Source organism: Carassius gibelio, chromosome A5, assembly GCF_023724105.1.
Source record: "Carassius gibelio isolate Cgi1373 ecotype wild population from Czech Republic chromosome A5, carGib1.2-hapl.c, whole genome shotgun sequence".
Classification (NCBI taxonomy): domain Eukaryota; kingdom Metazoa; phylum Chordata; class Actinopteri; order Cypriniformes; family Cyprinidae; genus Carassius; species Carassius gibelio.
Genome location: NC_068375.1, coordinates 25,438,162 through 25,461,803, shown reverse-complemented (window position 1 = coordinate 25,461,803; position 23,642 = coordinate 25,438,162). Strand labels below are relative to the sequence as shown.

General features: G+C 36.6%; 1 protein-coding gene across 5 annotated transcripts in view; it reads right to left on the bottom strand.

The window, feature by feature from the left end:
- Positions 1-1,900: 1,900 nt before the first annotated feature.
- Positions 1,901-23,642, bottom strand: part of LOC128006182 (GTPase-activating Rap/Ran-GAP domain-like protein 3) — a 54,171-nt gene continuing 32,429 nt past the window's right edge. For 3 of the 5 annotated variants that reach the window (XM_052592720.1, XM_052592724.1, XM_052592723.1), the window contains exons 8-31: positions 23,354-23,380; positions 23,141-23,216; positions 22,791-22,889; positions 22,605-22,708; positions 20,024-20,132; positions 19,786-19,831; positions 19,431-19,537; positions 18,886-19,001; positions 16,974-17,096; positions 16,824-16,898; positions 16,624-16,738; positions 15,499-15,525; positions 15,206-15,310; positions 14,399-14,515; positions 13,996-14,171; positions 13,682-13,840; positions 12,970-13,036; positions 12,787-12,894; positions 12,548-12,666; positions 11,528-11,663; positions 11,144-11,203; positions 7,435-7,653; positions 6,795-6,915; positions 1,901-4,343 (exon numbers count right to left, since the gene is read on the bottom strand). In XM_052592720.1, coding sequence (XP_052448680.1) covers positions 4,178-4,343; positions 6,795-6,915; positions 7,435-7,653; positions 11,144-11,203; positions 11,528-11,663; positions 12,548-12,666; positions 12,787-12,894; positions 12,970-13,036; positions 13,682-13,840; positions 13,996-14,171; positions 14,399-14,515; positions 15,206-15,310; positions 15,499-15,525; positions 16,624-16,738; positions 16,824-16,898; positions 16,974-17,096; positions 18,886-19,001; positions 19,431-19,537; positions 19,786-19,831; positions 20,024-20,132; positions 22,605-22,708; positions 22,791-22,889; positions 23,141-23,216; positions 23,354-23,380 — 2,577 coding nt within the window. In that variant the 3' untranslated portion in view covers positions 1,901-4,177. The remainder of the gene's footprint in view (positions 4,344-6,794; positions 6,916-7,434; positions 7,654-11,143; positions 11,204-11,527; positions 11,664-12,547; positions 12,667-12,786; positions 12,895-12,969; positions 13,037-13,681; positions 13,841-13,995; positions 14,172-14,398; positions 14,516-15,205; positions 15,311-15,498; positions 15,526-16,623; positions 16,739-16,823; positions 16,899-16,973; positions 17,097-18,885; positions 19,002-19,430; positions 19,538-19,785; positions 19,832-20,023; positions 20,133-22,604; positions 22,709-22,790; positions 22,890-23,140; positions 23,217-23,353; positions 23,381-23,642) is intronic. The other 2 variants (XM_052592722.1, XM_052592721.1) reach the window with 2 other exon arrangements.

The following is a 23,642-nucleotide window of genomic DNA, read 5'->3' as shown; positions in this document are numbered from 1 at the left end:
ACTAAAATAATATGAACTTCTCCATGACATTCTATTGGGATGCACCTGCCTATAAATGGAAAAATTCAGTTTGGGCTGCAAGAAGCCAGAAATGTCCTATTTAAATTAAACGACGTTGCTCAGAGTCTGAGATTTGAATTCGAGACGTTTTCAGCACATTGTGAAAACAGCACTGTATCATCTGTCTGTTTGCATTTAATTAAATATTTAATTATGTAATTCGATATGTCATTGAGGTTTTTATGATCATTAATTGATTCTTGTATTTTATTTTCCAACAAACCTTGATGGAAGCATTCATTTAAAAAACGTGGAAAAGTTTTACTTGTAGGTTTAGCTTTGCATTACAATATGGGACGAATCTAATGTGTGACTTGGGTAAAGTTTAATTATTAGACCACTGTGGTTACAATATTAGAACACACAATTTTTTTAAATACTTGTGCACAAAAATATAGGGATAAGTTACATGCAGCCAGTTGTTATCTCAGAATAAACCCCGATAGGGTGATCAGGACCCCGAAGTGATTCTGACATAACAACCAGTTGGATATATATTGTCCCGCTTATTACATGGTTAAAAATATTTGTTTTGACCTTATATGTTGATTGTTAAGTGTTTTCAGTCAAAAGATGGCGCCAGACAGTCAACGGAGTGACTCATTAGTAGTACAGGTCTATCGACAGAAGACCGGTCAAGATAACTCGTAGAACCCGGATGAGCAGTGTATTAATAATAGTAAAAGGTCACGTTTTTTGTGCTTTTTGAAGCTTTGATTGTGTTTACAGTGTGCAATATAACATGTTCATGTTTCGCGTGTAAAAAAACACAGTATTTTTCACACAATTCACCTATCTGTATACCGCTGTTTTCACTGTCATAAAAACGGGTTGATGACTTCCTTGTTCTATGAAGTCCCTCCTTCAGAAATACATAACGAGTTCTGATTGTGCCAGCGGTACCTGTGTTGTGATTCGACAGCAGCTGAGCGCACACTGCCCTCCTGGAAACGTGATTGGGCTAGGTTTGGACTAGTTTTGAGAAGCAAGTGGGCAGGATTTGTTTTGAAAACCTGGCAATCCTGATCTGAACCATAGACAGTAGAAGAACGCACGTGCTGGAGATGTACTTATAATCACAGGAGCGTTTTTACTGACGAGATGCCCATGAAAATCGCATTCAAATTTTTTGCACAGCCCTACCATCTAGTTAACAAAGCTAAACAGCGTTGCCCTTTGTGTAATAAGTTACAGAAACTGTTAAACGCACCAACTAAAATAATAAAATACACTTACCGCTTGTGGTCCATAAACAACGCCTTCTCCAGACAAAGAGGGAACTGCTCCATCTTTCAAGAATAATCTTTGTGCGAATCTGATATTAAACTGATTGAGACTGAGGAAGCTGTGCTCAGCAAAATGTGCTGCACATAGTTTTACATGTGGATTATAATTTTCGGGAACCGAGTTAAACATAAATTGCAACCATTAATATCCAAGTACAGTGTCCTTTGGAATCCCAAACAAAGGTGATTGGACTCTGAGATGAAAATAGCTGCGTTTCGACAACATGGCAACAAACACAAATGCAGCTTTTCCTCTTCTCCGTCAGAGCGCAACAAGGCCACGCCCCCTTTTTTGTGTATTCGTGTGGCCGGAGGTTAGTCCAAAAACTGTTTTAGTGATGTCATTAAGGGATGTAGTCCAAACGGGTCGTTTTTTTGTAGGCAAATTCTGTTGAATAAAATATCTCTCTTGGCATTGAACTTTGACCTTTAGAATTTTACAGACAACAACATAACACACTGACTAAAGTTTAAAACATGGGATCACGAAGAACGGGACATTTAATAAGCATGTCTGTAGTCTACAGACACCTGTTAAAACACAAACTACATGGTCAATTTCATAAATATTTATTTAATATCAATGAACAATATTAACTACAGCAGTGGGCTACAACACATTTCAAATAAATGTTATAATAATAATAGTAATATTTTGAGGCCACATCTGAAACACAAACATTTACAAGTAGTACTTGGCATTAAAAACAATGGCAATACAATGTTTTAAGACACTTGGTGTTTTTTTTTTTTTATTATTCATTTTTGTTTCATTTCAGATATCACAGAGTTTCTGAAACAGTCTAAACAGTTAATATTGATATAGATACAAAACCACTGCAAAAACAGGAGGAGTGGGAAGACAACGGACAGTTAGCCAAAGGGGGAAAAAAGAAAATATATATATATATTCCATCAGACTCTGGCTCACCCAGCGCTCATCAAAGACAACAAATAGCAAATAAATAATATGTAAAACTTTTCATTTACAAAAATATTATTGTTTTCCCTTTTTATTCCAGGCTGCTACTAGAGTTGAGTGGTTCACATTCAGATGGAGAAAGGCTGAGAGTGGGGTGGGGGGTGTGGGGTGTACATGCATTCAGCTAAGCAGTTTAATACTTACACCTCCTCTCGTGCTGTTCCTGAGGCTCTTGTGTTCGTGTCACTTTGATAAAATGCTTTAAACATCTCTGAGTTTGAACTGTAAACAGCAGAATCAATATTCTCATTCTCAAATTACACAGCAAAAATAATTTATCTGTATTTTTGTGTTGTTTTCCAGAAAAAATATCTAAACATTCTTAAATAATTCATGTTAAAAGACTTTTTTTCTAAGACTATATATATATATATATATATATATATATATATATATATATATATATGTATATGTATGTCTGTGTGTGTGTGTGTGTATAAATGCTTAAATCAAGAAAAAAATGGGGCAAAGAAAATAAGAAAAGTCTTTATCTCTTTGCTTCTCAAAATGATTGTTTTTTAAGATTATTTAGATTCTATTAAAAAAGACAAAGATTGGTGATCTATCAATCTATCAATCTATCTATTAAATCCAAGTAACCCTGGAATGAATTCCTAGAGTTTTTTATATTTTTTTATTTTTTAATTTCTATCAAATTCATGAGAAGAGTAAAGATAATATACATCCTAATTCTAATCCATTAATACATCAAATCCCTTTTATTTCGTAGTGGGATTGAGTGGAGGCATGCAGGTGATCTAGAGCCCTTTTCAAGAAACAACATCTTAACAACTTAAAGAATGCGTTTTGACTGTGTGCCTGTAAATGCGGATATTCATGGACAAAGCTCATACTGTTAGCATAGTAACCAGCTGCAGATTTACCAGATGTAGTGACCAAATTGTGTTATGATTTTTGTGCGCTTCTGCCTCATGATTTATGCAATCCATGGTCAGTCTGATAGAGGACGCCAGTGGTTGACGGCTGCAGTTGAAAATGGCACTTGTGGGAGACTCCTGCCCTTTCTGCAGAGTGATTGCATGTCAGGCTTTAAAAGCATGGTGAGGGTGAAGGCAGGTTAGATCATAACATTGATATACATAAGAAGATAGTTTTATTTCTCCATAATACAACTAGAAAGGTATATATATGTATATGTTTACATTTGTATGTTCATGTGCATCTGGCCTGAGATGCATATAGAGTTTTTTACAACTTTGATAATCACACAATGTACAGTACAAATCACAAACATAGAAAACATTTAAAAACGCAAAATAACAAGTTAAAAAATATGTTTCATTGTTTTAGGAGCATCAATCTTACATTCTGGCCTTGGAGTGAAAAGTAATATTTTGCCTTAACTTAAATTGTGGCTCAGACCTTTTAAGAAAGGTTTTAATGATCTTATTTCTGTTCATATGGCTACAAGTTTGCTACAAAGCTATAGATTTGTCCCAAAGCTTATGGAGAATGTGTCTCACCAATCCAGCCTTGAGTCATTTAGATTTTTGGAGTTTTTGGAAATTTTCTGTAAATTTATTTCTTCTTCGAACAGAATTTGGAAATGATAATCTGATTTTCTAGTTGTATTTTTATCTTTCTTATAGAGTAAACACAGGATCATACACATATGCACACACATGCATACATCCACCAGGAGTAAATTTTGACATCACCACACTGTAAACTCATTCTCCTGTAAAGTTTAAAGCTCAGGGGATGCATTTGCACACACAGATGACTGGGGAAAACAGAAAATTCTACGTAACATGGTTAAAAGAATAATATAAAGTAAAAGTTAGTAGGAGGTGAGAGGTGCACTGTGATCCACAGACTGTGATTGTCATCACTTAAGATCCAAAATATCCTCCTCAAAAGATGTGGCGAAGGTAAAAGGGCAGGACGTGGGTGGGCTATCACCTCGAGGCTCCACCTCAGAGCCAGATGAGCAAAGCTGCTGGACATCAGTTTCTCCATCTACAGACTCCATTCCCACTCTGATTGGACATACCCTATAGTCAGTATACATAGCTGGTATATTCATGTCTAACATGCAGAAATAACCTTTCATTTGCTGTACTGGACTGGGTTATATATATATCTTAAATTACAGCATGATATTTTCAGCCTATTACCAGAAAACAGTACTTTTTTATGAAATTACAGTTTTAAGCAAGGACACACTAAATTGATCAAAAGGTACACTAAAGAAATTGATAATGTTATGATAAAATAATTACATAATATTATTTTTTTTTTTATTTTGATAAAAGTATCATGTAAAATGTATTACAGTTTTAACAGCTTTGGTAAGAATAAGACTAAGAATAAATTATTCTTGAGTACCAAATCAGCATATTAGAATGATTTGTGAAGGATCATGTGACAATGAAGTAATGATTAATGCTTCAAATTCAGCTTTGCCATCACAGGAATTAAATACATTTAAACAAATATTTTACAATTAATAATATTTTACAATATTACTGTATTTTTAAAAACAAAACAAATAATGACTCCAAACCTTTGTGCATATAGTGTGGGTCTATATTTCCAGTAACTGTAAAATTCACAATTTTTTCACTTAAAAATATAAATATAAATCTGTAGTATAATATTTTAATAAATGTTTTTTTTTTGTGTGTGTGTGTGTGTGAAAATTTTTAATTGACAATTCTACAAACTGATAAAACGTCTCAGGGAATGAGACACTGCATCCTCTAGGGGTCGCTATGGGGAACGCCTTGTCGTGACCCTTGTCTAAAGCATACAATGAAAAAACAACAACAAGTTGGTTGTGGACAGCCCCTGATGTCACTACCGGTGCGGCTATAAACAGGCTCTGGGAGAACAAGTCATTCATTTCTTCATCTGAAGCTTGCGTCCGAAGCATGGCAGGAAGCTAGAGGACACAGTGTCTCATTCCCTACTCAGGGAACCATGGGTACATTCGTAACCTGAAATGTTCCCTTTCAAGGGAACTTCGAACTGCATCCTCTAGGGGTTGCTATGGGGAACAATATACCCATGCCGCCATGCTGAAGGAAGTGCAGACCAGAATCATGGAGAGCACAGAGTACCAACTCTACCATGCAAACTTACCACAGAGTGGATTTTAGAAAGTGTGCAAAGACTCATAGAAGGAAAGGTGCATCCCAAAAACAATATGTTTGAGAGTCATCAACTCGATCTATGGTAATAATGCTGGAGTGGCTAGCAGTAAATTTCTAGCTGAGGGGAGGGGTAAACCCCCAGCTGTCAAACGAGGGGGAGCTTGACCTACCGCATATTTCATCTGCAGTATGTTCCATGCTGGAACGGTCAGCAGTAGGCTACCTAGCTGAGGAAGCACAACCCCAACTCTCAACAATCTCAACAAAAGGGGGGGCTCAACCTACAGCCTGATCATGATAGTCAGAAGGGTAAGCGTACTTCTAGCTAGCCAAAAACTCAGCGCATCAGAGAGGTGAAGGAAGGACCTAGTTTACCTAATGCTGCTGGATGCCAGGTGCTCTGGGAAAAACAGAGAACTCTTACATGAGAGGAGAACTCAGAATTCAGAAAGGATGTAGTATGCTCATAGGAAACCCTTTTTGGTATAGGGGAGCGCTGCTAAACTACCATGAGAACAGCCCACGGAGCGAGGAATTCAACTCCTCACAAGGGGAGAGACCTCGGGCGCTGCTTGAAATGTATTAATAAAAACACACTAGTTGAGTGGTGCCCAAGGGACCAAGGTCTAACCAACTCGAAAGAATGGAACAAAGGTGAGCGCGTATCCCTTACCGTACCAAATATAATATATTTTATATATTTGAATACATTTAATAATATATTGATGATACGTATATTATATAATATATTACAAAATATACAAATGATTGCCACTTTCAATATATTGCAATATATTGGAAAAAATAAATATATATAAGAATATATGCCTAATATATTACATGATATTTTCCAGTATACTGCAATATATTTTTGTTTCATAAGGGCAACTCGGGTAAATTATGAAATACTCACATCCCCTTAGAGTCTCGCGAATGCATGTCAATGAGCACAGCAGAGCGCATCCAACTCCCTCGAGAGCTGAATGCTTGCGCTTGCTCTTGCTCTTCACTACACACACCACAGTATACGAGCAAAGCCTCTGTCGAGAAAACTGCACTCCTAAACGCTCCTAAAAAAACACAGTCAATGAAGACGAAGAAGACAATGATGTATTCTTCCAGCACCTATTTATCTATAGTTGCACTGGTAGTGATGTCAGGGGCTGTCTCTGACCAACTTGTTGGTGTTTTTTCATTGTATGCTTCAGACACAGGTCACAAGGTGTTCCCCATAGCGACCCCTAGAGGACGCAGCTCGAAGTTCCCTTGAAAGGGAACAATTAACAACCAATTAACACACACACACACACACACACACACACACACACAGACATACAGAGACAAACTTACTGCTGATCAGTGGTGCTGATCTCTGCTGTTCTCCTCTGGTCTTCCTCCTTGGTTTTCTTGCTCATTCTTCTCTGTTTCACTGAGTTACCATCTGCCTTACTGCTGGGTTCCTCAGTCAAACCTACAACAGATACAGAGGACACAGACAAACTCAGACACACACAAATTCATAGACTAGTGATCATAATTCAACATGTTTGGCTGTAATTATAAGATAACATTAAATTGCACATCCAGGAGGTGCAATAGTAGGGGGGTGGGGTTTGGGGGTTGTGTGAATTGTGGCAGTCTACTACATCTAGCAATTTATCTAATGTGTGATCAGGATGTCTAACTCCCAACACTTCATAATGAAAAATGTCTGTCTCATCTCAGTTTGACTGCAGAACATGCATTACAACAGATCAAGTATGCGAGTATCGTTACAGTTTTTTTTAACACTCATAATTGAAAGGTTAATAATAAATGGTGCTGAGCTGCACCACTTGGAGCTTTAATGTCCAACCCTTAAAACAGATCTCCAGCAGCACTTATGCTGCAGCAGATTTCTTTCGGTATGTTTCTTGCCAGCTTCCCACTGTGCCACACAAGCATAATGATAGCTTTCAGTTTAAGAGTGCACAAACAGAGAGACACTCACCCAGTAGTTCTTTCCGTGTACGGCTGGCGATCTCTTTGATCTCCATGCGAGACAGTGAGAGGGAGGTTGTGCTTGAGATCATGGGAGTGGGGCCGATCAAACTGGAGGCGGGTACCGTGAGCACTTTATTGACCAATGGAGACTTGAGGGGCCTTTCTATGCTCCGTCCAACTAGGTTGCTCAACGGGATCTTATAGATGTGTTTTGGGGGAACTTCACCTTGAAGAGAGAAAGGGATGGTTGGAGAGGGAAAAAAGGAGACAAAACTAAAGAATGAGAAGTTAGAATTAAAGGTGTAACTTCTACACTGTTAATCAGTGTAGGTCGAGAACTACTGCACATTAATATCTACTCAGCATAGAATGAGGTAAGAACACACACAGCCTTCTTTCGTAAAAACACATACAGAAATGCACTTGCAGACAAGAGTCACTGCTGGATCCATGACACTGTAATTAGCTCAAATGAAATTATTTTTTTGCATTTGTGGAATAACTAGAACACAGTTTAATATAATTCTGAAGCAACAGTCTATTAGTAAACATAGACTACCATTCAAAAGTTTGAGGTCAGTAATTTTTGTTTTAATGTTTTGAGTTGGTAAGCCCTTTACGCTCACGAAGGCTGCATTTACTTGATCAAAAACAGTAAAAACAGCAACATTAAGAAATATTACAATTGTATTTTGCATATGTTTTATCTCTCTAAAGTGTGGGCTTCAGACTAATGACTTGAACTTGAATCAGACTGGTGTCTGTTTTTAGACTTTTACTTGTGACCCAGTTCAATCTTGATCTGATGACTCTAGTTGTGTTATTTATTTACAGACTGGCATTGCTTGCTTTTTGGGTGAAGTGAGCCTACATTTATATGTGTTTACATTTGTCAACTGTCAAACATTCTAATCCAGATTAGGTAAAACACTTAATTCAACCCAATAGACAAAATAAAGCCCATTAAACTGGAACAGGAATGGGATTTTTAGGAAATTTGATGGTCCACTTCTAGTAAGTCTGATTGGATAGGACATTATTGATTTTTGTTTTTAATGCTGTCAATTAGCACAGAAAACATACAAAAACAAACAAACAAAAAAACATTAAAATTAGTTTTTTTTTTTTACAGTACATCTGTAAGGTAACCATTCAGCACCACAGATTTATCACAGTTGACTCATTTTCTATCCGTTTGACTTAAGACTTGACTAAGACTTGATATAGACAACTAAAAGAATAGATAGGGCAAGCACATGGGAATGACAGGTATTTAAAGGGAAAGTCAGTTAATCAGTGCTGACTGTCTGTCTGTTAATGAACTATTCCAGTGTTACTGGATATGCAGATGAGGTAGTGTTACTAGTAATAGTGATACTATATTTGCTACAGTATCTTGAATACCGTGGAAGCAGTATTGACATTTTTTTTTGTAAAAATTGTTACTTTTCTTTCTTTCTTTCTTTCTTTCTTTTCTTTCTTTCTTTTTACAGGCATATTGATTCAGAAAATAATTCACTCATATTTTTAGTATCAACAAACAAGAATCTTGAAAACTGTAGTCATGTTAAATAAAAGAGCGAGGATCTGAGACATGGCAGTGTCCAACAGCATACACAAATTTCCAGGCGAGGAAGGATGCTTCCCCTTTTAAGTTAATTTTGAGCAATTAGAGGGCCATAATCAAACACAGGACTATTTCATTAAAAATACATGCGTGCGTCTGGAATATACTGAAAGTATTCCAGAGTTATTTTTGTACCATGGGACAGCAAGATACACAAAAAATGTGTGTTTATATCAGTAAGAAGGTAATGGTACACTATGTGACTTTTTAATGTACAAAATTGATTTAATGAGTGATTACATCATGAATCCATCTTTCCAAACATGTTTTTGCCTCAACCTGCATCACTGAGGAGAAGCCCAGCATTTGAGTGACTCGTCATATACATAAACCAAGTAGGTATATTCACAGTGTTCTTCTGCAACACACATGCCCTTTTGTTTTATTCGATTTCAGTCAGGACCACTTATTAATGTCAAAATATTGTAGAGGTCTTATGTTTGGCTACACGCTTCGCACTGAAGGGTTCAGATTCTGAGCTATCCGCAGACAAAACCTCACTGAGGTTTGAATGCCCTGAAGCCTATACAATTTCCAGATATTTTTACATGCAGTTATATACCAGTAGAGTAACCCCGTACTGTGAAAATTTTGAACAATCTGAGCAACATGTGCTGGATAGATGATATATCTCCATGGGCGAGCAGTTAAGTGATCATGTATCTGCATAGGAGGAGTTGGGGATGGAGAAGGGTAAGTGCGTGTCTGTGCGACAGACTATGGCAAGCGTAAGTACGCAGGGTCTTATATATCTTATTAATTGTAGTGGGAGGAGTTACGATCAACTGAGCGTCAGCTGATGCTTCAGTCACGCCGTGTTCTGCCTGGACTACTTCAATTAGATTTAGTGTTACAAGAGATTTAGAGTATTACAAGAGATTTCAAAATAATTGCTGTTTCAAATAAATGCTGATCTTTTGAACTTTCTATTCATCAATGAACACTTGAAAAAATACATTATGATTTACACAAAAGCAGCTCAGCTAAGTTTCTTTAGTACCAAGTCATCATATTAAAATGATCTCTGATGGATCATGTCACACAATGTCATCCCAGGAATAATATATATATATACCAAACCCCAAACGGTAGTATATGTAAAATAATAATAATCTAATTTGTTATATACAGACTGAAAGAAAATAAAAACTTACAACAAGAAATGGTAACACTTTACAATAAGGTGAAATTGCTTAAATTTAGCTAATGCATTACACATTAACAGCATTTATTAATTTGTTAATCCAGGTTAATGTTAATTCACAAATATAACATTGTTAATTATTAATTCATGTTTGTGGGAAAAAAACTCATGTCAGTTTATACAGCTTGAAATGTTAGAAATGTCTATGTAGAAAGAACAGATTAATAAATGCTGTAAAAGTACTGTTTATTTTTAGTTCACGATACCAAATGAATTAACTAAGGTGCATATTGAGCCTTATAGTAAAGTGTTAGTAATTGGTGTATAACGCAGATGTATTGCATTGTGAAGATTATGTTGGGATGAGTCATGGTATGCTTTTTCCCATGGTGCAAAAATGGCAGACACAGACAGTTGGCTGGATGTTTAAAAACACCAGGATGTGAATTTTGTCACAGCATCTTTGACATCCCTCTTCAGGCCTCTTGTGTAGACAAAAGTGCTAAGCTCTGAAGGGCCGTCCAGACTGTGTGTGTGTGTGTATGAAGAGGGGCTTAGACAAAAGTATCCATGGTGACACAGCGATCTGTAACTCATGCTCCAGCAAATGTGTCCCATTTCCCTAAAGCGTCTCTGTCTCTATGTATCTGTATCTCTGTCTGTCTATTGATTTCCTATCCCACCTCTCTATCTCATTCAATTCTGTTTCTCTCTACTGTTCTTTTTTCCCATAGACTCCTCATGCCACCATTTCTCGCTTTTTGTTTTTTGTCATTCTTTCTGTGAGACTGCAAGAAGGAAGGGACACATTATGTTAGCTGCATATTTCTCTCAACACTGGCTACATGCGTCTGTTAATTGAATAAAAGACAGGGTGAGTCTCCGTGGTAACGTGCATTAGTGAAGCAGCATGGGAAATGTAGGCAACAGAAGTGCCTGCAGTACCTTCAGAGTCTTTAGACATGTAGAGGGATAGCTTGGTGCCGTAGGGGATCCGAATACAATCTGGACCAGGGATGGAAGAGAGCAATATATCAACCCAACCCACGCACAGATTAAAAGACCAATGCATTGTAAGCTAATAAACAAACACAGGTTGACGACTTGCATATGAAACTCTGTACTCTTAAACAGAAGAAATGCATCATATACTTATGCAAAGTCATATACATAGGCAAAAATATCATATACTTAAGCAAAATCACACACTCTCAAATACTGAACACAAATACTCAAGTTTAACTTCTATATTAAGTTCAATAGCATGGGAATTCAGTTTTAATCAGTAAGGTAGAATGTGTACATGTTCCATCAAGAGCAGAAGCCTACCATCTCCAAGCGGTGAAGGGAAGACAGGCATCTCGTAGCCGGTGGGAGTCTGAGGGGAACTCTGGGAACTAGTGTCTCTGGAGCTACAGTTAGAGGCAGAGTTTATAGGTGCTGATGAGATGAAATAGATATCCGACTACAGAAATAAAGAGAGGAAGAAATAAGAAGATAAAAACAATGAGAAATGTGACCTGTGTGATAAATGTTTGGGATGGAAATCTATAATTTATTGTCATACAGAAGAATGATACTGTCATCAAAACATTTTCTGCCATTGTTAATATGTTTTCCATGTGTTCAGTCTGTTAATTCTTTTCTAATAGAGTACACTACCATTCAATAGTTTGTGGTCAGTAAGATTTTTTTTTATATATAAAAAAAAAATAAATAAATAAATAAAATTATGCATTAAATTGACCAAGAATGCCGGTAAAGACCTTTATATAGTTACCTATTTTATACCTATCAAAAATCTATTTTAAATAATCTTACTATTCATCAAAGAATCTTGAAAAAGTTAAAGGTTTTCACAAAAAAAAAAAAAAATCAGTTTTTCAAAAATGATAATGACAAATTTTCCATCACATAAATTAATTACATTTTAAAATATATTAAACTAGAAAATGGTTATTTTAAATAATAATAATAATAATAATGTTACAGTTTTTACTGCATTTTCAATTAAAGAAATGCTTGAGCATCTTGGTGAGCATAGAAGATTTCTTTCAAAAACATAAAATCTTAAAGACCCCTATCTTTGAAAAGAACTCTATAAAGAGTGTTGTAGTATTACAGTAGATTTAGGCTACATTTACACTAGTGCATTTTCATTGTAAAATGCATAACTTTTGCTATGGTTACACTTTTCTTTTACACTACCCCCGTATTTTGGCCCCTTGAAAACACTGCAGACCCAGTTTTAGTTTGAAAACTCCAAATAAACATGCAATTTACACCAAATATATATATACAGCTATACAATGGTATTCATAGGTATAACCTTATGGCTGGAACACTTACTCTGGACGCAGTCAGTTGCAATTCTGGAACGACAGCTGTATATACTAGGTTGCCATTAACAACTAGCCGGATCTCTATGGAGTCAGTGGTGAATGCAAGTATATATGGAAACGCACACACTGTGACACAGGAAGTGACAAAGAGATTTGTAATTATTTCCACTAATGCAAATGCAAAATGATTGTTGGATTGTATAAAAAGTAATAATACAGAATATTCAAGATCCTAAAGGTACTGACCAATAGCATTGGGCATTTGGTTCCAGCTGAAATGGAAGTCTGAAGTGTTGGGTTGAATCATAGGAGTTGCACCGTTAAACGGACACACCTTCTTATAGATGCAAATATCTGTTGAAAGAGAAGTATAGCTTTAGAGGATATGCTTACACAGATACAGTCACTGATATTTTTACAGACACTAACTGTTATAGCAAAGAAGTAGTCCAGCCTCTCCATCTTCATACACATCTATGGCAGCAACAAAGTTCACCTGGAAAAAAGTAATAGACACTGATGTTACAAATCAAAAACTGAAAGCAGTTTTTACTGTATAATAGTACTGATAAAAGAAAGGATATCTGGATTATGTTATATTGTGTAAATTAATGTGTACACTGCTGCTCACCTAAGCTGCATTTTCTATACCAAAATACAGTAATATTGTGAAATATTACAAATGAGTGTTTTTATATTTTATTATATTTTAAAATGTAATTTATTCCTGACGGCAAAGCTGAATTTTCAGCAGCCATTACTCCAGTCGTCAGTATTCACAAATCATTTTATATGCTGATTTGGCGCCCAAGAAAAATTTCTTACTATTATCAACAGTTAATATTTCCTTGGTAAATTTGTGAAAAATGTGATAAGTTTTTGTCTGAATTCTTTGATGAATAATCCAAATGTACAGTGTTTATTTAAAAAAGAAATCTTTTGTAACATTATAAATATATTTACTGTCACTTTTGATCAAATAAGTACATCCTTGCTAAATAGAAATATATATATATATATATATATATATATATATATATATATAATTATAATTTTATTTTTTATTTTTTTCAAAAATAATAATCTTACTGTCCATAAACTTTTCAATGGTAGTGTATGTATTCAAGTGGTTGTTCCTCACCCGGTTGGAGTCTACATGGTGTAGTCTGTAGGCATCTCCTGTACTTTCATTGATCAAGTCAAACTGATGTCTGTAGGCCACACAGATCATGTGATCATTCTCTCCTGTTGGGCCATCGACCAGGGCCATGACCACCGGGGAGTCACATAAGCAGATCTCCTAAGACAGGGGACAGCAAGCATCCGAAATGTTGAGTAGCTAAATGTCTGTGAGAACCCTTCCTATAAGCTGCAAGTGACAGTGAAACACATTTAACTTAAACAGCAAACTTCAATGCATGATGTGTGAGAATCCGTGCTGAATCCGTGTCCTACTCTTATGTATTGGAAATCGTCCACAGGTGAGTCGGTGGTCCCTGTGACTGTAGCGATAGAGCTGAGGCAATCCAGCCGTGACTGTTTCCTGGTGATCAGAAGAAGCTTGTTTCTTATCGCCACAATGATTCTGAGCTCCACCCCATGATGCGTGTTTATGGAGTAGAGATGGCAGCCTGAGGAAACACAGTTCTGTTACTTGATCGTTTTATTAGATAATTATTAAAAACTTCAATTTTTTCAAAGAGATGGCATGGCTTTACTTGGCTTAACTACTTGTTTGTAAATTGAAAAGCTTCAATTTCACAAAGTTTCTTCACCAACACCCATATTTAGAGTTTTAATAATATTGTCATCATTTCAAATATTTGGGTGGGTGATGACTGAGGTCTTTCTTTCGTACCTTTGGTTTTCTCAAGCTTGTTCTCTCGACTGTCACACTTGGTGCGGACAAGCTGCCGCTCCTCGATCCCTCGTTTGAGCGTGCTCAGTCGGTAAACATACAGTCGAGCATCTTTCCCTGCAACACAGATGAAACTGGATATAAAGCAATGGAACTTAAAGCTTAATTTGATGTAAAAAGACTCAAGCACGTTGGATATGTTTAAATATTCAAATGAGTGTGATTAATTCTTATTGTTTAGTGAATTCTACAAACAACAGCTTTCAGTAATGTTACTATTTGATATTAGGCTCACAACAAATGAGAGACCGGTCTCATCAAACTGAATGACATCTCAGCTTATGCAACATGTTTGGTTTTCAAATGCCTGTCATAGTGAATGAAAGTTGCTTGGTGACCGAGTTGATGATGGATTCATTATTTTCCCTCTGCAGAAGCTGTGCTTTCCAATCAGAGTGAGAGTTTGCTGTACACCGTCTTGAACTAATGATCAGAATAGAAGATGGAGGTAGACTCTAAATTACACGGATCTCTACTCTGGGCTTCTCTTTATAATGAGCTAGACAATACAAACCAGAGATAGTGCATGTGTGTGTGCTGGAGATACCATTTTGTGCTAGTCCCTGTTGGCTGAAGATGCTCATTAGAGCAAATACCAAGAGTTTCCTTTGCCGCGTTGCTTTGGTCTCTTTCTTTCTCACGCTCTCTATCTTTTGGCAGATCATTTCACAACCCTTCTTCAACCCACATCAGAACAGTGCCATAATCATATGTTCATTTAAATATAAAAACAAACACATATCTTACCCTTATCTGCTCTTGCAATGAGGAGATCCTGAGGTTCAAGGACGTGCATTTGTTTTACAGTCAAGGTTTTGTCAAATACCTGCACCGGAGGCAGAGTTGGTGTATCTAGACCAGCATGCAAAGCAAGAATAGTTTGTGGTTTGTATGGTAACTCAATCCCCCACTGAGATTCGCTTGCTTCGATTAACAGACACATTTGCTATCTATCACTACTGGATACATTTAGAAATGTTTTGTAATATTATTTATAAGCATTTATTTCTACTGTAGTGTTGTGGTTTTGCATTACATACCTGCATTGGGGAAGAGTGGATCTGATGCTAAAAGAAAAGACAGAGGTGGTCAGATTTCAGTTTTTTTGTTTCAAAAAAGTGCTATGTGTCAGAATTTGTGCTCTGCATTTAACCCATCCAAAGTGTGTGTGTGCGCGTGCACCCGGAGCAGTGGGCAGCCATTTATGCTGCGGCGCCCGGGGAGCAGTTGGGGGTTCAGTGCCTTGCTCAAGGGCACCTCAGTCGTGGTCTTGCCAGCCCAAATCAACAGTGCAATTAAAGTGATCTATAATGTTACACAATAATTTTTCTATTATAAATTATATTATAAATGTTATTTTGAAGAATCCTGAAAACAAAAAAAAGGATTACTCATGATTATTAAGGCTATTAAAAAAAAATAAAAAAATAACAAAATCAGCACAACTGTTTTGGTTCTATCCTTTTTTATTTTTTTTTGATAAGATAGTAATTATTAAGAGGAAGCAAAGTGGGAGAGAGAGAAAAGGAATTTTCAAACTCGAAATGCCCGCTATATATCGGCGTGATGTCATCAGGCTATCAACACTGACAAACAACAGATTTCAACAAGGATATTTAAATGAAATATTAATTGAGCAGCAAAACAGCATATTAGAGAGATTTCTGAAGGATTGTGACAATGAAGACTATTCAGCTTTCCCATCAAAGGAATACATTACATTTTAAACCGTTAAAATAGAGAACTGTTCTTTTAAATTGTAAAAATATTTCATAATATTCCTGTTTTTTTCAAAATATTCCATTGTATTTCTGATCAAAAAAATGCAGCCTGGGTGAGCGTAAGAGACTTCTGTCAAAAACATTATTTATTTATTTATTTTTGCTCATGCTCACGTTCCAACCCTGTATGATTATTCTTTCTTCCATAGACCACAAAAAAATGTTAAGCAGGATGTTCACGTTGAAATCTGGTGCACAAATAGTTGGCACTAGTATTTTTGTGCTTTTTGTCATTTATTAGTTTGACAGTCCCTGTTTGCTGTTCCCTTATATTGTATGGAAAAAAGCGGCATCAAAATTTATTTTTGTGTTTCACATTTTGCATGTCATTTTTAAGAAAACAGCTGACCAATTGTGTTGTTTCTCATGAAAAAGCATTCTCACCCTCCAGTAGCATGACCCCTGCTGAATCTGTGGCGACCAGTAATGACTGTCCCCATGAATCTCCACAGACTATATCATACGGGAAGCTACTGCAGAACGACTGTGACTCCCATGGCTGCCGTGAACATAGGAACAAACAGTTAGAGATGGACCACAAGCAAAAGAACAGCCTCTGTCTCACTTTCCTCTTGCCCTCTCACCTCTTTCCTGCAAAGGCCAGTGGTGACTAGACTGGTGGGCGCATCCCCTCGAACGATAGTTTTCAGCTTCAAGGCCTGGACACAATATCATAGTTATAAATAACATTACTCATATTGTGACATTAACTTTTAGACAACTGTAGATCCTACCTGTCCCACTCGAACAAACTCAGCCTGACGTGCCTCCTCTTTTTTACGGGCGGATTTGGGCGACTCTGGCAGTACGTCGCTGAATGAGCGTCGGTTCAGCATGTTCTGCGGAGAGAAGGGAACCTACAGGAGCGGTACAGATAAAGATGGGTCTGAGAACTGACCCAGAAACAGCCAGAAAGACAGAGTAGAGCAGAGCAGAGCAGAGCAGAAACTTACAAGTTCTTACACCACGTTACATTTCCAGCCATCGTAGATAGAGAAAGGAATGAAATAATGTTTAAATTCTGATTCTACTTGAATTCTGTTAATAGCTCTTTCAGCAGCACCTTTCCCCTTTTTAAAAAAGATTTGTGCTATACAATACTTCATCTTTTTGATAAAGACCTGACTCAAGGTCTAAGATTAATTTGTTAAAAAAATAAAAAACCTCACTGGTTGAACTGTTTACTTGTTGTTGCAAATGAGAGCAAAAACAACAGAAAGGTTTACTGTCAGTTTAGTCTTTGAATTATTCAGCAAAAGTCTTGCTCTTTCATTAAAATAAACAGAACCGGTTCTTGATTCCCAACCCTATTAAATGAAGAACAGAAGATCTGTTCAATAGAAACATTCATAGACATCAATAAAAAGACAATGTCCATCTCTAGTGCAAGCTAATAGGGGACTGCAACAGAATTAAAGGGCTAAAAGAGAAACGTGTGAAGAAACTGAAAATTGAGGTAAAAGTTTGAGGATATATGTAGTGAAATTTATGAAAAAATATTGTGCTAAATCAGTGTTTCTCAATCTATTTAACTCCAAGGCCCCATGGCTCTTCTTTGTAATTTAGTGGATAGGGATTTTTTTGTTTTGTTTATATATCGTTTACAAGTTGTTACCAAAAAATATTTTAAAACTTAGCATAACTAGAAAAATGAGCAATCATATTGACTTTATTATTATTTTTTTCATGGAATTAAAAGGTTTTATTTTAAATAGGGCTGTCAAAAATAGCGCGTGAACGACGTTAATTAGTTGTTTGTCGTTAATTACGTCAAATTTTTTAACGCATTTCACCGATGCGCAGTGTGACAAATTATTTAGGTCAGGAAAGTGTCGTCGATCTCTGAATTCTCAAGATAGTAAAAAACAGCGGAAACACAGAAGAAGCTTAAGGTTTTACCCCAGTTACTCTCAAATACATTCATGCCAAGCTCGATAAACAGAGATGACTTTGGTAGTTGATACGCTGGAGCTTCTTCCTGTTGTAGCGTCCTGTGTTTCACACTGCTCATGCGCAGAACGCCTACATGCAATGCAGCGAAAATTACAGCTGTTTGAAAAAGCATTTGCATTTTTACTTGGTTTTACTGGCACTTGAAGCCTTCAGAACGTGAAAATATCGATCCTAAAGTATTGTGGCAGAGCAAATGAACACCTCCCAAAAACAAGAGTGCCCAGAGTGCAGAGGGCGCATGTTTGTGTTTCTGAGTTCATTCTTTCGAGTTTCTCTATGCATAATTTCATAGATATGTGGCTATATTTAACCACTGGTTCACCTAAAACTCTTACAGTATCTGTAGTTAAATGGCATGGTTTGATATAGTGCTCAGGTAAATTTGATTAAGTAAATGTTAAACTTTTGAAAATGAGAAAAAAAAAGAACCACATATTGATGAATCAATACATGAAAATTATGTATCTGTGTCCTGCATCTTTTGGTACGCATTTCAGAAAAAAAAATGGTTAGGATTCAGGTGTAATTGCAAATAGTGATTAATCATGATTAATCCACTGAAAATTCAGATTAATTTGATTAAAAATTTTAATCATTTGACAGCCCTAATTTTAAACCATCTTGAGGTCCTCTTGGAAGTTTGCTGAGGCCCTCTAGTGGGCCCTGGCCCCGACTAAGAAACAGTGTCCATACCTTGGGCATGTCAGGCATGAGATCCTGGTACAGGGATCTAATCAGCATGTCCAGTGTACGCTGACGTTTCTGAGCAAAAGTGGGGGTCTCAAGAGTGGCTTTTTCTCCATTTATTACTATAGGAGACAGAGGGATAAAGGTATTATGTAACAGAATTACCCTGACATGACACAACAACATGACACATTTTACAAGGTCTGTCTAATGAAAGCATCTGCTTTTGGAGTTCATGAGCCAAAACAAATCATTAAAGCTGGCAAGAGAAAAGCACAGGTGTACATTCTAACAGGAGATCTGTGTGCTGCAGACAACATGAATGCACATTTAAAATGATGTAATATAATCTATTTTTGACTGGGATAAAAAATTCACTGTGAGATGGAACATTAGTAGAGTTAGATTTAATGCCTTGAATATTATTAATAGTATGTGATATGGCTGGTGTTCACAGCTGACAGGCTTGGTTACATCAGCAGAAAAATGATGTTACATTTTGGTGAAAGATTATGAAAACAAACATTATGAAAAAAGGTGAATTTACTAACATTTAACTAGTAAAAAGTCCCTGAACTCCTGGTGGTCTGTGAACACTGGTGGGGAAGGGAGGGGAGGGCCAAACAGCGGCACACTCTCCTCTGAGAAAATCTTCAACCTGCAACATAAGAAAATGATTAAGATACAAATAATATACACTACCATTCAGTAACACTCTAAATGTCTTTACATTCATTTTTGATCAATTCAATGCATCCCTGTTGAATAAAAGTAATTTAATAAAATCTTTGAAAAATCTAACTTAACCCACATTTTGACCAGTAGTGTATATACAATAAATTAATATTTAATATATTTTTAAAACAACATTTAACATACTTTTAATTTTCAAATAAAAGTTTTTACCTGTAACTATCATTCTGGCTATTATATCGAACTAAGGCAAAAATATCTGTGGGGTACGTAAAGGAAATCATTGAATTGCCTGACGTGCAAAGCTAATTTACACAAAAATCTAAATGAATTTATATCTATTTTTAAACTTTTGTCTTGTAAAGAAAAAAACATCAGCCATAAATAGCCTAATCACTGTCATTGGGTGACTCATTGCATCATTTCCAGTCAGCTTGAGGATGAAGGATACGTGTGAAATGGGAGCGAATCATCGAGGGTTTGAAGGACGGCGAGGCGTCATCTCCCTCCTGAAACACAATGGTCACGATGTCGTTCCCAATGTGTCTCTTCCTCTCTACCTGCACAGAGTACAATAATGAAAACTATAATCATGCATTCATGAGCATATTTCAAAAGGCTGCTTTTGTTTCCTGAAAGTATATAACCATTTTATTTCTCTCCAGTATGAACAAATGAAGGATAAAAGTTTCATTTTGAAAAGAGCACATGCCTATGTGTGTGGGTTTGTTGGTGCGTTTGGCCTGTGCGCATGTGTGGACATTCAAAAGCTGCTATATGACCTCTGACACCTCAAGCCTGTTAGCCAGAAAGCATAATTGAGCTTGTTAATGAGTCTTGGCCATTATGGCCAGAAAGGAGCATTTATCTCAAGAGCACACATACACATAAAACACCCCCTTAAAGCTCAATTACTACATGGCTGCTTTTCACCTGCCCCTCTCCACCAGTATCTCTCTCATTCTTTCTCTCTCTCTCTCACACACACACACAGATGCATCCAGACACAGATACATGGGTGTGACCATGGGGTGTGACAGGAATGAATATTTACTTATTGCAGTGACAGATTCATTTCTACTAAGAGCTCTATTATGATTCTCTGCCACTTCCTCTCTTCCTTACACAAGAGCATCCTTCCAGTGACATACTGTGTAACACTTGAACAATAAAACAGGCTTTCATGACTGAATCCCACATCTTTCTAGCATCTGACAAGCAGGGTTGAGCCTTCTAGGATCAGCCTGTTAACCTCCCCCCATCCCCCCCAAAAATTGCTCGCCCTAAAGCCCTTCCAAACCTGTATGGTGTTCATGCCACAGTAGAATTTTTTGTATAAAATTTCCAAAATTGTGAATAACATTTCCTAAAAACAATTATTTGGCCGGAGAGAAGAAGAAAATATCATCAGACCAATATAATTGCATAGCACCATTCACTTTGATGACGCTTGTATGACATGGTTTTTTTTTTCTGTTTGGAGCTTCAGTGTGAATTCACTTGAACTGAAAATAGCTGTAAAGGTTCTTAAATACTTCTTTTGTGTTCCACGGAAGAAAGAAACTCATTCGGGCCTGGAATGACATGAGGGTGAGAAAGTGATGAGTGAATTTTTTGGTCAACTTTAAAGAACATTTTTTTTTCAAGGAAAGACTCCCCCTTCCACGTGAACTCTACTTGATTTCTGAGTCTTCTGACAGTTTGTTTTGCCTGCATGCTTTAATGGGTCAGCAATCGACTTTTAGAGCGCATCAGCTCTCCTGCTCATTTCATGAGCGGTTCAGCAATGGTAAAGGTAGCTATTGACATGAAGGGCTGAAGAGGCTCTCGGCTGTAGACTGCCGAGACCTTGAACCGACAGAAATACTTTGAAAATCCTGCTATTGTGAATGCTTCCACAAGCAATCCAGCGCACAAGAGCGCTACTTGTACTCAATCAGACATATGATCTGATAGAAAAGTGAGAAACAGAAGGAGAGAAAAAGAAGGATTACTGTGTGATATAATAAAGAGAAGAGATGGATATGAAGTGAGAGAGACTGAAGTGATTGATGCTTGATGTAATCAGGATATGGATCTGAGGGGGGAAGGGGGAATGGGAACGGAGAAAGGAGAGGGAGAGACTGACCGCTGTGATGTCCAGTGCTTTTGGATGTTAAATATAGCCTGTTTTCCCCTCACCACCTACTGAGCTGCAGACTGCCTCCTTTGTGCCTCAACAAACACATGCAGCTCCCTTTTCTCGATCTCACCATCATTCAGATTTCCCTTTGATTCTTCCCTACCTCTCTGTCTCTGTCCTCTGTTCTCTATTTGTCTTTCTCTCATTCTATTTGTAGTTTTACATTGATGTGCTGTTTTTGGTGGTTACTGGATTTTAGAAAAACCCATTTGGATAATGGACAGTGATCATATCAGAAATGGACTGAGAATATTGATATGAAAATCTGATATATATTGTCATACTATGGTTGATAATGGCTGTATGACAGATATTAAAATTCTGTACCATTTCGTCTATTAAAAAGTGTCAAATTAGTCATTTGGGAATTTAGGCAGCACAAAATGATAATGTACAGAGTTAAAATTACATCTAACACTGTTATTAAATTATTGATGTGTTCGAAGGTTAACTCTAAGAGAGCTTTAAATTATGGCAAAGGTAATCTAAATTTTAAAATAATAAGGATGTAAAATGTAATATTCATTATTGGCTGATATACAGTATATATATCCAGGACTGACTGATGTATAAATCCGCTAGATTGTTCTAAAGTTTTGGGTTAGTAAGATTAAAAAAATAAAAATAAAAATTAATGTTTTTATTCAGCAAGGACATGTTAAATAAATAAAAAATATTAAAAAAAGGTATTTTAAACTCTACAAATATTTCACAATATTAATATTTTAATGTATTCTTGATCAAATAAATGCATCCTTGGTGACTTCTTTCAGAAACGGTGGTAGTGTAAAAAACAAACATTACAGTACCAAGTTGTGTGTTATGTAGCTTATGTTAAGCAACAAGTTACCTGTTGCTTGTTCTCTTTAGAATAAGGTAACATGGTTGAAACATGGAACATGAGCTCATGACCCTGATAGACTGTGTAGATGGAATTTATTCCTGTAGTGTCATCTAAACACAGAGAGAGAAAGAGAAAAAAACATGAATGTGCAAAATTCACTTGATTCATTTTTTTTATGTGTATTTGTCCTACTCTTAGTATCCAGTCCTCCGCGATAACCTGCCCAGCCCTGCAGACAGATCGCGTCACCAAGGAGATTCAGAAATTTATCAAAAGTCTCACTTCCCGATTCTGAAAAAACAAAAAAAACATAAACCTTGAACATAGCGCATTAATACATTTAAGTGACATCAAGGGAGCTACCATGTGCTGGTCACATTCTACAGTTAATGTGAATTATAATAAAGAATAAATATGGTATATTTCTGATGTCTATCAGAATCTATGTCTGTTTGGCGGTTACTAATTAGTATTCAACAGTCAGCAGAAAGGGAGAGAAATATTTAGTATTATGAGCATGTTATGAGTGGTTCTGTGCTCACCATTGCTGAACATTTCATCATCTGTCAGCTGTCCATCTTTGGCATAAAGAACACCAAATTTAAAATTTACACTACCCTGTAACAATATAAAAACATATGTGATGAGCATTCAGAGTTAATTCATTCAAAAATGGATATAGAAATAATTAAGAAGGTCATTTGTTTTCATTTCATACACAAATCAACCACATCCACACATCTGACAGTACACACCTCTTGCTCCTCCAGCACCAGTAACTCCTGCCAACAATTAGAAAACGGTTCAAAACATCAACTATATCTCTGTACAATAAAACATTCAGTTTCCATCGAAGTTACATTTCTAAACACCAGTTAGGAGCACTAATAGTGTGGGTTACACAAACATTACAGAGAGCGTATTCATGTATTCAAATATCTGAATGCCTCTGACAATCGCCTTTGATTAGCGGCACACATTTCCACAAAAGCAAGGCTCTCTGGTGCAACAGCAGCTCAGATTGTGCCTGCATTCGAATCCTAG